This window comes from Sinocyclocheilus anshuiensis, unplaced genomic scaffold (assembly GCF_001515605.1).
Source record: "Sinocyclocheilus anshuiensis isolate Anshui unplaced genomic scaffold, SAMN03320099.WGS_v1.1 scaffold2874, whole genome shotgun sequence".
Lineage (NCBI taxonomy): Eukaryota > Metazoa > Chordata > Actinopteri > Cypriniformes > Cyprinidae > Sinocyclocheilus > Sinocyclocheilus anshuiensis.
The window spans coordinates 149667-163568 of record NW_015546292.1 but is presented as its reverse complement, the minus strand read 5'-3'; the positions used below and the strand labels follow the sequence as shown (position 1 = coordinate 163568).

Sequence of the window (13902 nt, the reverse complement as noted above, 5' to 3'; positions counted from 1 at the left end):
TCATTTCTCCGATCACAAATGCAGACATGGTTTTACGTTTATGCGGCAAAAGACAGTATAAGTCATTATAATCCATAATTATGTCCCCACTGGATGCAACGAATGCCTCGTTTATAATGGGTTTTCATGTTTTTGAATCATCGCTCCGGCCTGACAGGGCATCATCACAATATGGTAAGGGGCGTAACATTTCCGTCACACGCTTGAGGTATTTGGCCAATCATAACACACTGGATAGCTGGCCAATCACAGCACACCTTGCTTTTCAGACCGATGAGCTTTGTAAAAATCGACGCGTTTCAGAAAGGCGGGGCATAGAGGAGAAACAATAATGTACAGTATGTGGAAAATAATGTGTTTTTTGAACCTTAAACCGCATAAACACATTTCATTACACCAAATACACAAAATAATGTTCTTTTTAGCAACATCATATGACCCCTTTAAAGCTGTAACCATTTCAATCAGTATGTTTATAGTCCTTATCTAGCAACTTGTAAAAAACATCAGTGTGCTGATGCTGCCACATTTTAGGCCCTTATAAGCAGGGCCGTGCACAGACATTTTGAGGGGCAGTGGCCCAAACTAAAAAAAGGGGCACAAGGAGGGTGGGTGCTTGTTAATACAAATTATCCAGTTGTTACAAATAATTAAAAGAGAAGACAGCACACTCTATAATAACTGACATTATTGTAGATGTTTTAATAAGAGGGGGCTCTCCCTCACTCTCTGAGCCTGCTTCTGCCTCATCTTCAATGGAAGTAGGGGAGAGTGGGGTAAGTTGAGCCAGTGGGTAAGTTGACCCACCCCCTGTTTCTTGGCAACTGTACATCTGTACAACTGTCATGTGACGATGTATTTTGGAACCACCCATCATTGGGGTACTGGAAACACATAGGGGTAATGGAAGGCACCCATTTACTTTAAAAACTGTTTTTTGGCTTGTCAAAGTAAACTTTTAGCATAACAGATGTAATGGTTGTTACATCAAAGCAAATTTACCCAGGTCTAAAAATATTTATGATACATATAGGTGATTTAGCAACATATAAAACCATGCAAATCATTTAGCTAAATATTAGCCTGAACTGGTAAGCTACAGTAGAATTTTTTTTCTTCCAAAATGGCTGCTATGGGGCAAAGTGAGCCAAATGCTGTGGGGTTAATTGTGTCAGCATTTTAACTTACCCCACCATAAGGCACTGTAGTTAAGTTAATTATAAAATGGTATTTTAACGTGATATATTACTGGTTTAGTTTATCATATTATTTGCCGTTTATTTGATAGGGACAGTGTGCAAGTGCACCAAACCCTTCTCTGATAAGAACCAGAAAATGCTTTTCATCACATTATAATCAGATATATTTTTCCACCTGTAGTCACTAATGGCCAACAAACTCTCTGTTTAGTCTGTATTTAGGAAGGCTACAACTTTAGTGTTCAACTTATTGTTTCAGAAATGCGAACAATTAAATATTGAAATTTAAACTTCATTTGGTTGGTTTTATGTTGTTAAAGTTAACTTTAAGAAAAGAAATATGACTGTTTGTAAAAGGAAATTATTAAATTAGTTTTTAAATTATTTATTTCACATGGGTTTGAGTCAGATTCAGTCGGATGATCATTCTACACCCAGATGGTGCATCTTACTCACTGACTCGACTCGGGTCAACTTACCGCTAACCCGGGGCAAACTGAGCCATGGGAACACTTTTTTTATAAGAAGCATTTTGTTTTTAGAACCCTTTGTCATAGATACATTCTGATCATTTAAAATGATACGATTACTTTCATTTGGATAGGATAGGATAGATACTTTCATTGTACTTCTGCGTCATTTTCCCTTATCTTGAGGACCAACTAATTTAGAAAATGTATACTATTTTTTAAACTATTTATAGGCCTACTATTATTTTGGTTTTAATAAAATATGATGTGTTATAGATTACTAGTATCAAGACAAGTAATTATAATGGGAAATGTACTTAATTACAAGAATTAAAGTGTGACAAACTGCTAAATATTCTAAATGATGATTTACCTGCTGGCTTGCTGGAGCTTTGAATTCATTTTTGCAATGTTGAACTGCCTTTAGCAGCTTGCGGAGCGGGCAGGAAACACGGAGTGGATTAGCAGAATCAGCGGATCTTTAGCGGAGCGGTAACAGACAGCTTTGAGCTGTGGTGATGGGGGGATTGGTGAGAGGGGCAACTCAGCCGATGAGGGCAAAGGGGCAGTGGCTCTAGCCACCGGGCCACCACGGCCCTGCTTATAAGTAATAATGACAAATCAGCCTTTAGTGATGTAATAGCAGTCTTTGCTGTCTGGTATAAAACCAACAGTTTGTCAACACAACAGGACCAAGAAGACGGAGAAAGATCAAGACTCACTTGTCCCAGTACATCAACAGTTCAAAAAAATGGGTATGTGTATTATTCATATTACATTTTTTTTGATGCAGAGTGTAGTAAATGCAAAACTGTGTAAGATACAAAAATGATATGAACAAGTCATGGCAAAACATGTTTTTTTCATTACTTAACATGTCAAAAAAATATAAACCAATTACATCTTCATTGTTTCAGTTATTTGAGATTTAAATAGGTAAGATTAAAAAAAAAAATTAGTTGAAATGACTTTTTCCAATTTGATTATACTCAAACATTTAAGGCAGCAACAGAATAAACAAATATATATATAAAAAAAACATTCACATCATCAATATAATATAAAGTGTTGTTGAAAATATACAAAACAATGTAACAATTTTATCATAATTGAAGATGGATATTGTTCTTCAAATAAATGAAACTGGACAGATTACAGATTAGGTAGGTATTAAATAAACTTTTGGTATCAACGCCAGACACTAGGGGAATTTGTCGAAATACAGTCTTCAAAATATAACCGCTGGCATGACTGCTTTGAAATATTTGCATTCTCAATTTTGATTGGTCTTCTTTATTGAATGTAACCACATTTACACAGCAAACAGAAGTTTTTTCTTCTTTTTTTACAATAGTTTTCCAAACTCAGCAGTTTCTGTGCATTATTGCTTTTATTTACAGTTCATTCGCACACATCTCTCACAATTAGTAATATTTTTTCAGTAAAAATCAAGTCATGAAATTGAATCTGTTCAAACTTTGGTCAATATGAAAACTATCCATTGGCTAAATTCGGTACAATGCGTGAAATGGAAATATTTATGTTAAAATTGTGCATGGTCCCTTTTCAAATAAATTTAAATAAATAAATAAATATCTGGTGCATCTACACTGATTGCCACAGCAATGGACATAAAGCGGCAAAAGGCAAAAGTTTCATATACTCAATAAAAAAATTTAAAAAACCTGACCCCTCACACATGACAAGACAAAACATTTTGTTAAATGTGAAGTCAGACAGCAGAAATTATGTTAAATACTGTAATTCATATTAAATAGCTTTCTTACATCATTCATCCATGCACTGCTACTCTGCAGTCATAAAATGAGAACTTGTCAGTTTATTGAAAAAGAAAACATTTTTTGTTCCTCCTCTCCTCCATGCATTTGATGCAACAGAATAACAACATTATTCACTATGACTTGAGAACAAAACTGAACACATTTCGGTGTGTGGTACTGCACAAAACAATTATTTTGCATATGAGAAACAATGATAAGCTGGTGCTCATGAGCCATCACATGTTTTCTCTCTCTTTCTTCTTTGTGTAGAAAACACCAGTTTTGAAGCTGAAAACATGACCAGAGGCACAGCGCATAACACCACTATGTAGCATGAGGATTTTATGAGCTTTAATATCTTTGAAATATGCATTTTCTTTGTCACCTTTCGAAAAGTATGAAAATTATCAAAACATTTTTTAGAAGTAGTTATACCCTTTGTGAACAAAGTCACAACATATTTTTTCAGAGCAAAAAGGACCCCAACACCACATGAGGGTTAAAGACAATATGTCTCTGATCACATATGAATTTACTGTGGGCTTCCTCATACCCTTTCCGATCATTGCATCTTCATACATAGCTATTGGAGTACGAATCAAACGCCTGAAGTGGGGAAAGCAGCTCAGGTCGTACAGAGTTATTATAACTGTAACTCTGGCTTTTTTCATACAGTATGTTGGTTTCCATACCATGCTATAAGTTTTTGTATAATAACTGCAGTAGGAAATAACTCGAGTGCCAGTGTGATTAGGACAGCAACGACTGTCAGTCCCTACCTGGTTCATCTAAACAGCTCTCTGAACCCCATTCTCTATGTGTTCATGTGTGATGAGTATAAGAAGAAGCTTAAACAGTCTCTGCTGCTGGTGCTGGAGACAGCTTTTGCTGAGGATCATCTGGACTTTAAGGGAGATGCAAAAGAACGATCAGGACAAGAAAACCCAACTGAATTGTTAGATATGTAGAAAACTGGTCCCTAAATGATAAACCTGGATCTAATCCAGTATGTTTATAGTCCTTATCAAGCAACTTGTAAAAAAAACAGCAACTGCAAAATTCATGTTTGGCACATGACTGTGTATAATGTGTGTTGTAAAACCAAACAGAGAAAATCTCTTCAAGTACAGGCTAATGACCATTATATATGTTTGTGTTAACTAAAATGTGTTTTTGCTTTTGCTTTACAACACCTTTGCTTTACAACACTGTTTGAATAAATCTCATATAAATGTGAAAAAATACACTTTCAACACTTTTTTTTCACTTTCAAACATTAAAGAAAACATTAATTAGATCAATATAATTGTAATACATTATATATATATATTATGCCAATGTACTTATTTATTTATTTATTTTGTGTGTGTGTGTGTAGACATATAGACATTTATATATATTATCCGCACAACAAGAAAAATTAAGTTTGATATAGTCAAAATGAATAAGTAAAACTGTGGTTCTTAGAATGACCGCAATTTCAGTGAACTACATTTTGAAATATCCGGTAGCAATTATCCGTATTGCAACTGAAATATCAAGATAAACAATGAACGTGCATACTTGTCTTTGTGCTTCTAGCCATTGATGTTTGCTTTTTACTTCATAGCCCATCCAATGACAGCATCAAACAGCAAGAACATTCTAGTGTGGCAGGAAAGACTAGAATATGCCGACTACCCCCTTGAAACCAGTTAAAGCTGTAACCATTTCAGTCAGTATGTTTATAGTCCTTATCTAGCAACTTGTAAAAAACATCAGTGTGCTGATGCTGCCACATTTTAGGCCTTTATCACAATGTAACAATTTTATCATAATTGATGATGGATATTATTCTTCAAATAAATGAAACTGGACAGATTACAGATTAGGAAGGTATTAAATAAACTTTTGGTATCAATGCCAGACACTAGGGGAATTTGTCCAAATACAGTCTTCAAAACATAACCGCTAACTGCTGGCATGACTGCTTTGAAATATTTGCATTCTCAATTTTGATTGGTCTTCTTTATTGAATTTAACCACATTTACACAGCAAACAGAAGTTTTTTCTTCTTCTTTTTTACAATAGTTTTCCAAACTCAGCAGTTTCTGTGCATTATTGCTTTTATTCACAGTTCATTCACATACATCTCTCACAATTAGTAATATTTTTTCAGTAAAAAATCAAGTCATGAAATTGAATCTGTTCAAACTCTGGTCAATATCTGGTACATCTACACTGATTGCCACAGCAGTGGACTTGAACCGTGAGGTCAGTGGCAAAAGTTTCATACTCAATAAAAAAAACCCTGACCCCTCAAAAGTGACAAGACAAAACATTTTGTTAAATGTTTCAGTGTATAAGGTTTTTTTTTTTTTGGTCCATGCATAAGGTTTTTTTTTTTTTTTTTTTTTTTTTTACGTTTTAACTCTCAGAGTGTAGTAAATGCAAAACTGTGTAAGATACAATCAATGCACACATACAGTGTATTGTAAAAAATGATATGAACAAGTCATGGCAAAACATGCTTTTCCATTAATTAACATGTCAAAAAACATCTTCATTGTTTCAGTTATTTGAGATTTAAATAGGTAAGATTAAAAAAAAAAATTAGTTGAAATGACTTTTTCCAATTTGATTATACTCAAACATTTAAGGCAGCAACAGAATAAACAAATATATATATAAAAAAAACATTCACATCATCAATATAATATAAAGTGTTGTTGAAAATATACAAAACAATGTAACAATTTTATCATAATTGATGATGGATATTATTCTTCAAATAAATGAAACTGGACAGATTACAGATTAGGAAGGTATTAAATAAACTTTTGGTATCAATGCCAGACACTAGGGGAATTTGTCCAAATACAGTCTTCAAAACATAACCGCTAACTGCTGGCATGACTGCTTTGAAATATTTGCATTCTCAATTTTGATTGGTCTTCTTTATTGAATTTAACCACATTTACACAGCAAACAGAAGTTTTTTCTTCTTCTTTTTTACAATAGTTTTCCAAACTCAGCAGTTTCTGTGCATTATTGCTTTTATTCACAGTTCATTCACATACATCTCTCACAATTAGTAATATTTTTTCAGTAAAAAATCAAGTCATGAAATTGAATCTGTTCAAACTCTGGTCAATATCTGGTACATCTACACTGATTGCCACAGCAGTGGACTTGAACCGTGAGGTCAGTGGCAAAAGTTTCATACTCAATAAAAAAAACCCTGACCCCTCAAAAGTGACAAGACAAAACATTTTGTTAAATTTTAAGTCAGACAGCAGAAATTATGTTAAATACTGTAATTCATATTAAATAGCTTTCTTACATCATTCATCCATGCACTGCTATGGTCATAAAATGAGAACTTGTCAGTTTATTGAAAAAGAAAAAATTTTTTGTTCCTCCTCTCCTCCATGCATTTCATGCAACAGAATATCAACATTACTCACTATGACTTGAGAACAAAACTGAACACATTTCGGTGTGTGGTACTGCACAAAACAATTATTTTGCATATGAGAAACAATGATAAGCTGGTGCTCATGAGCCATCACATGTTTTCTCTCTTTCTTCTTTGTGTAGAAAACACCAGTTTTGAAGCTGAAAACATGACCGCAGGGACAGCGCATAACACCACTATGCAGCATGAGGATTTTATGAGCTTTAATATCTTTCAAATATGCATTTTATTTGCTACCTTTGTAGTGGGTCTCATTGGAAATGGGCTTGTCATATTTCTGACTGGCTGCAGAATGAAGACGACTGTCAACTCTATTTGGTTTCTCAACTTGGCGATTGCAGACTTCATCTTCATGTTGTCTTCAATCATAGATCTTCTCTCATTTTTGGGCCAGTGGGACCTTTACTTCATGAGTTACATTCTCCAGATCATGTTAACACTAAATCTGTTTGCTAGTATTTTGTTTCTTGTAGTTATCAGTCTGGACCGATGCCTGTGCACATGGATGGTTGTTTGGGCTAAAAATAAACGGACTTTACTTAAAGCCAAGATCATCTGCATACTTGTGTGGGTTTCATCCATAGGCTGCAGCATTCCTTCCTTTAAAGTTTTTATGTTTACTTTTACATCTCTGACAATATATGAATTTTTAGTAGGCTTCCTCATCCCCTTTCTGATCATTGCATCTTCATACATAGCTATTGGAGTACGAATCAAACGCCTCAATTGGGGAAAGCACCTCAGGTCGTACAGAGTTATTATAACTGTAACTCTGGCTTTTTTCATATGTTGGTTTCCATACCATGCTATACATTTTTGTATAATAACTGCAGTAGAAAATAACTGGAGTGCCAGTGATCGACAAGTAATTGGGACAGCAACGACTGTCAGTACCTACCTGGTTTATCTAAACAGCTCTCTGAACCCCATTCTCTATGTGTTCATGTGTGATGAGTATAAGAAGAAGCTTAAACAGTCTCTGCTGCTGGTGCTGGAGACAGCTTTTGCTGAGGATCATCTGGACTTTAAGGGAGATGCAAAAGAACGATCAGGACAAGAAAACCCAACTGAATTGTTAGATATGTAGAAAACTGGTCCCTAAATGATAAACCTGGATCTAATCCAGTATGTTTATATTCCTTATCAAGCAACTTGTAAAAAAACAGCAACTGCAAAATTCATGTTTGGAGCATGACTGTGTATAATGTGTGTTGTAAAACCAAACAGTGAAAATCTCTTCAAGTACAGGCTAATGACCATTTTGTTCTGCTGATTTCTGTTTGAACTTTATTCTGAATAAAACCACAGTGTATCAAAAAAAATGTTCCCTCCATTGTATTGTTGTTAAATACACTGGTAAGGGACAGTTGTATTGAGGTCTTACCCCACGGAGTAAAACAGTTCACAGACAATTCAAAATGAACGTTCCCATAGTGTTCACAAAATTATAAAATGGAATGTTTCCTTAAAGTTCGCAAAAAAAAAAAAAGAACTAATTTTGTTTTTTAAACATTTTAAAAAACAATGTTTTGAATGTTCAGAGAACATTCAGAAGTAACATTTTAATGGGAACTTAATGGTAATGTTAGCAAAATGTCAGCTGACTGGTACTGTGTTTTCATCATAACATTTTGTAAAATAACAGCTGCAATGCAGCAAGACAAATAGCATATAAATGACAAATAAAAAAGTTTCATAGAGTTGTGTATCTCCTCCAGATTAGTCAGAATAACTCGCTGCTCTGTCTTGTCTGTCAGCAGTTGTCAGTGTCCTCTTTGCTCCGCAATGTTTTTTCACTGCATGAGAAAATGGTCGTATGACATGAGAAAAATCTATTGCTCACGCTAACTGCATTGGTGCAGCCCTTATCATTATAGTTATCGTTCATGGTGTGAACGGGCCTTTACTTCGAATGAGCGGACTGATATAGACACCGTATAAATTAGGAAAATAAGGCTATTGGATGCTGCGATTGACCAATCAGAATTTAAAAAATAAAAATGTTGAACGTGTTATGAAACCATATTTCAAAGTGACTGTAGTAAAGTAAGATACCAAGTAGTCTACACCACTAAACCACCAGTAAAAAAATCTCAGTCTCTTCTTTAAAGTATGCATCATGGGAAAGAAAACACCACACAATTGGCTTCTCAACCATCTTCTGCAGGCAGATGCCCACCACCCACTGACGATGTCTGATAGCTGCAGTTACATCAAGTTTGCTAATGACACCACATTTTAGGCCCTTATCACAAACAAATCAGCCTTTATTGATGTAATACCAGACTTTGCTGTCTGGTATAAAACCAACAGGACCAAGAAGACAGAGAAAGATCAAGACCCGACTTGTCCCAGTGAATCAACAGCTCAAAAAATGGGTATGTGTATTATTCATATTACGTTTTTTATATAACTCTCAGAGTGTATTAAATGCAAAGTTGTGTAAGGTACAATCAATACACACATACAGAGCATTGTCAAATCTATATGAACAAGTCATGGCAAAACAAGTTTTTTCATTGCTTAACACGTTAAATAAATAAACCAATTTCAGCTTTATTGTTTAAGTTTAATCGAGATTCAAATAGGCAAGATTTTTTACAAATTAGTTGAAATGACTTTTTCCAATTTGATTATACTCAAACATTATAATATAATATAATATAAAGTGTTGTTGAGTATATAAAAACATTGTAACATTTTTATCATAATTGAAGATGGATATTATTCTTCAAATGAATAAAACTGGACAGATTACAGATTAGGTAGGTATTAAATAAACTTTTGGTATCAACGCCAGACACTAGGGGAATTTGTTGAAATACAGTCTTCAAAATATAACCGCTAACTGCTGGAATGACAGCATTGTAATATTTGTATTCTGAATTTTGATTGGTTCTCTTTATTGAATCTAACCACATTTTCACAGCAAAAACAAGTCTTGAGTTTTTTTTTTTTCAATATCTAGTTCATCCTCGATAGTATAAAAAGACACTGACCCCTCACACATGACGAGACAAAACATTTAATTCAATGTGAAATCAGACAGCAGAAATTAAATACTGTAGTTCATGTTAAATATCCTTCTTACATCACCCATCCATGCTCTGCAACTCTACGGCCATAAAATGAAAACTTGTACGTTTATTGAAAAAATAATATTTTTTTGTTCTTCCTGTCCTTCATGCATTTGACGCTTTATCAAATCAAGATTAATCAGTATGACTTGAGAACAAAACTGAACACATTTTTATTTTAGGTTTATTTTAGGTTTTTAATCACCAGAAGGTTAAACAAAATGGCATTTTGGTGTGGTACTGCATGCAAAAATTATTTTGCACATGAGAAACACCACAATGATAAGATGATGATTCCGAAACAGACCCAAAAATCAGCCCTCAATGTATTTTCTCCCTCTTTCTTCTTTGTGTAGAAAACACCAGTTTTGAAGCTGAAAACATGACCAGAGGCACAGCGGCTAACACCACCATTTTGCAGCATGAGGATTTTATGAGCTTTATGATCTTTTCATTATGCATTTTGTTTTCCACCATTGTAGTGGGTCTCATTGGAAATGGGCTTGTCATATTTCTGACTGGCTGCAGAATGAAGACGACTGTCAACTCCATTTGGTTTCTCAACTTGGCGATTGCAGACTTCATCTTCATGTTGTCTTCAATCATAGATCTTCTCTCATTTTTGGGCCAGTGGGACCTTTACTTCATGAGTTACATTCTCCAGATCATGTTAACACTAAATCTGTTTGCTAGTATTTTGTTTCTTGTAGTTATCAGTCTGGACCGATGCCTGTGCACATGGATGGTTGTTTGGGCTAAAAATAAACGGACTTTACTTAAAGCCAAGATCATCTGCATAATTGTGTGGGTTTCATCCATAGGCTGCAGCATTCCTTTCTTTAATGTTCATATGTTTACTCGTGCATCTCTGATCACATGTGAATTTACAGTGGGCTTCCTCATCCCCTTTCTGATCATTGCATCTTCATACATAACTATTGGAGTACGAATCAAACGCCTCAAAAGGGGAAAGCAGCTCAGGTCATTCCGGGTTATTATAACTGTAATCCTGTCTTTTTTCATATGTTGGTTTCCATACCATGCTTGCAATTTGTGTACAATAACTGCAGTAAAAAGTGATCAAACAGTACTTGTGATAGCAAGGACTGTCAGTATCTGCCTGGTTCATCTCAACAGCTGTCTGAACCCCATTCTCTATGTGTTCATGTGTGATGAGTATAAGAAGAAGCTTAAACAGTCTCTGCTGCTGGTGCTGGAGACAGCTTTTGCTGAGGATCATCTGGACTTTAAGGGAGACGCAAAAGAACGATCAGGACAAGAAAACCCAACTGAATTGTTAGAAATGTAGAAAACTGGTCTCTAAATGATAAACCTGGATCTAATCCAGTATGTTATAGTCCTTATCAAGCAACTTGTAAAAAACAGCAACTGCAAAATTCATGTTTGGCACATGACTGTGTATAATGTGTGTTGTAAAACCAAACAGTGACAATCTCTTCAAGTACAGGCTAATGACCATTATATATGTTTGTGAAACTTTTCATGAATCTAAATATGCAAAAGCTCATTTTGTTCTGCTGATTTCTGTTTGAACTTTATTCTGAATAAAACCACAGTGTATCAAATGTTTTACCTGCATTTGATGGCAATTTCCTAAAGGATTTTTATGCTCTCACAGTAGCGAATTCGTATTGAAGGGTTTTCCCTAAAAAGCAACAAAAATAAATAACAAATAAATATAATATAATAAATAAAATATGATTTCTGGTACAAATACAAAACTAAAGATATTGGTTGACAATTTAATCAGTTTAACTAATGATATATGGGACAAAATATAGGAAAAGTTTTTTTTTAAATGTTACTATTAGTTTCAGAATGTTCAGAGAACATTCAAAAGTAACGTTCCCATAGTGTTTGCACATTTATAAAATGGAATGTTTCCATAAAGTTTGCATAACCAAAAAAAATAAATAGGGTGCTTTCACACCTGGCCTGTTGTTTCGGAACCTGGCTGCAGGGTTGCCAGGTTTTCTCTACAAAACCCGCCCAATTACTACTCAAAACTAGCCTGAAAATAGCCCAATTGCTTTCGAGGGGGTTCCCCAGTAAAAATCGCTTCGGGGGTAAAATACAACATTTTTTGGCGGGGTTCTCCTGGTACAATTCACATTCCAGGGCCTAAATATCAGTTATTGTGGTCGCTTCAACCTGCTGAAATAAAAAACAACTGGCGGCAATCGCGGATTTGGCAACACTGGTCAGCAAACTACGTTTCATATAACTCCTCCCCGAACTACTCTGGAGCGGTTCGGTTGTAGTGAGAAAGCAATCCGATCCAACGTACCAACGAACCAGGCTATATCACAATTTAAGATGGGTAATTACATACGTTCCATTAAAACCATTAGCTTTGTTGTTTTGCTAATCAGAACTCATTTCACACAGCGTGATTGTGAATCGCCGACAGCTCTATATTTAGCATGCCAAATATTTCATGGGCGTCTGCGACGCGTCGGCGATTCCCTCAGATCGCGTCTTTGATAATTCACACTGCCTGATTGTCACTCGCGTGAACGAGCACCGATTTGCCTCCGATTTCGGGCATTTGTCGGCGATTTCGCAAAACCTGTCGGAGAGTGAAAAATCGGGCTAAAATTGTGCAGTGTGAACTCGGCATAAGTGAAATTCCAGAAAATAAATCGTGGAACTTTGACCAATGAGAGAACAGTTTACTCGCGCGTGACTGGTATTAACAAATTTGGTCCGTTTAGAAACTTTGCCTGTGAAAGCGAACCGAACCGCACCAAGAATAAAAAGCAACATTGTAATAATTTTAATCCCTGTTTCGGAACAAAGCAATCAATCTACAGGTGTGAAAGCAAAATAAAAAACGTTTTAAAACATTAAAAAAATGCCGTTTTGAATATTCAGAGACCATTCAGAATTAACATTTTAATGGGAACAATGAGAACGTTAGCAAAATGTCAGCTGACTGATACTGTGTTTTAATCATACAATTTTGTAAAATGCATGGTGCATTTGTCTTGTCTGTCGGCGGTTGTTAGCCTACTCTTTGCGCCACGATGTTTTTTTTTGTTTTTTTTTCACTGCGTGAGAAAATTGAGAAAATTAATTGCATGAGTCTCACGTTAAATGCATGAGAGTTGGCAGCCCTTTATCATTATAGTTATCTTTCATGGTGTAAACGGGCCTTTACTTTGAATGAGCTGACTGATAAACACGACGTGGAAATTAGGAAATATTAGACCTTTGGATGCTGCAATTGACCTATGTGAAAAATAAAAATGATGAACGTGTTATGAAGCCATATTTCAAAGTAGCTGTAGTAAAGTAAGTAGTCTACACCACTAAACCACTGGTTAAAAAAAAAAAAAAAAAAAAAAATCAGTCTCTTAATAATATGCATCATGGGACAGAAAACAAAACTGATTTCGTAACCCTCTGCTGCAGGCAGATGCCCACTACCCACTGTGATGATGCCTGATAGCTGCAGTTACATCAAGTTTGCTAATGACACCACATTTTAGGCTCTTATCAGTAACAACTACAAATCAGCCTATAATGATATAAAGATTCACTGCTTATATAAAGCTAAAGCTTGACAAAGATCAAGGAGATTTGCACAGAAACACTCGTCCCGTTCAGACGCACCTCTGCATGAACACTAAAGTTAGGGAGGAACGTGCAAAGCAGCTATTGTGGATTAACAACAAACCTTAAGAAATCAGTAAGAATCAATCAGCAACATTCGTTAAACACCTCTCAAAATTTAGCAATTACAGCATAAATGTGTAAATGCAGTCTCAAAGAGCATCATTTTGTGAGATTTTTATTAGTAGTAGGAGGAGGGGTAGTAGTATTTACATATCCAATGTTTTCAATGTGATATTTAAATTTGGAATGTCTTTGAATTTAAATATATATATATATAT

The 13902-nt window shown here is 35.1% G+C and overlaps 2 protein-coding genes across 2 annotated transcripts; both read left to right on the top strand.

Moving 5' to 3' along the window:
• The first annotated feature begins 7185 nt into the window (after positions 1–7185).
• On the top strand, positions 7186–7995 carry LOC107701553 (C3a anaphylatoxin chemotactic receptor-like). Its single transcript, XM_016503592.1, has one exon. It carries the CDS (start codon positions 7201–7203, stop codon positions 7993–7995), a length of 795 nt encoding a protein of 264 aa, XP_016359078.1. The 5' UTR covers positions 7186–7200.
• A 721-nt stretch (positions 7996–8716) lies between these two features.
• Positions 8717–11294, top strand: LOC107701552 (C3a anaphylatoxin chemotactic receptor-like). The gene is made up of 3 exons (XM_016503591.1): positions 8717–8722; positions 9194–9282; positions 10337–11294. The coding sequence occupies exons 1-3, from the start codon at positions 8717–8719 to the stop codon at positions 11292–11294; spliced, it is 1053 nt and encodes a 350-aa protein (XP_016359077.1).
• The last annotated feature ends 2608 nt before the right edge of the window (positions 11295–13902 follow it).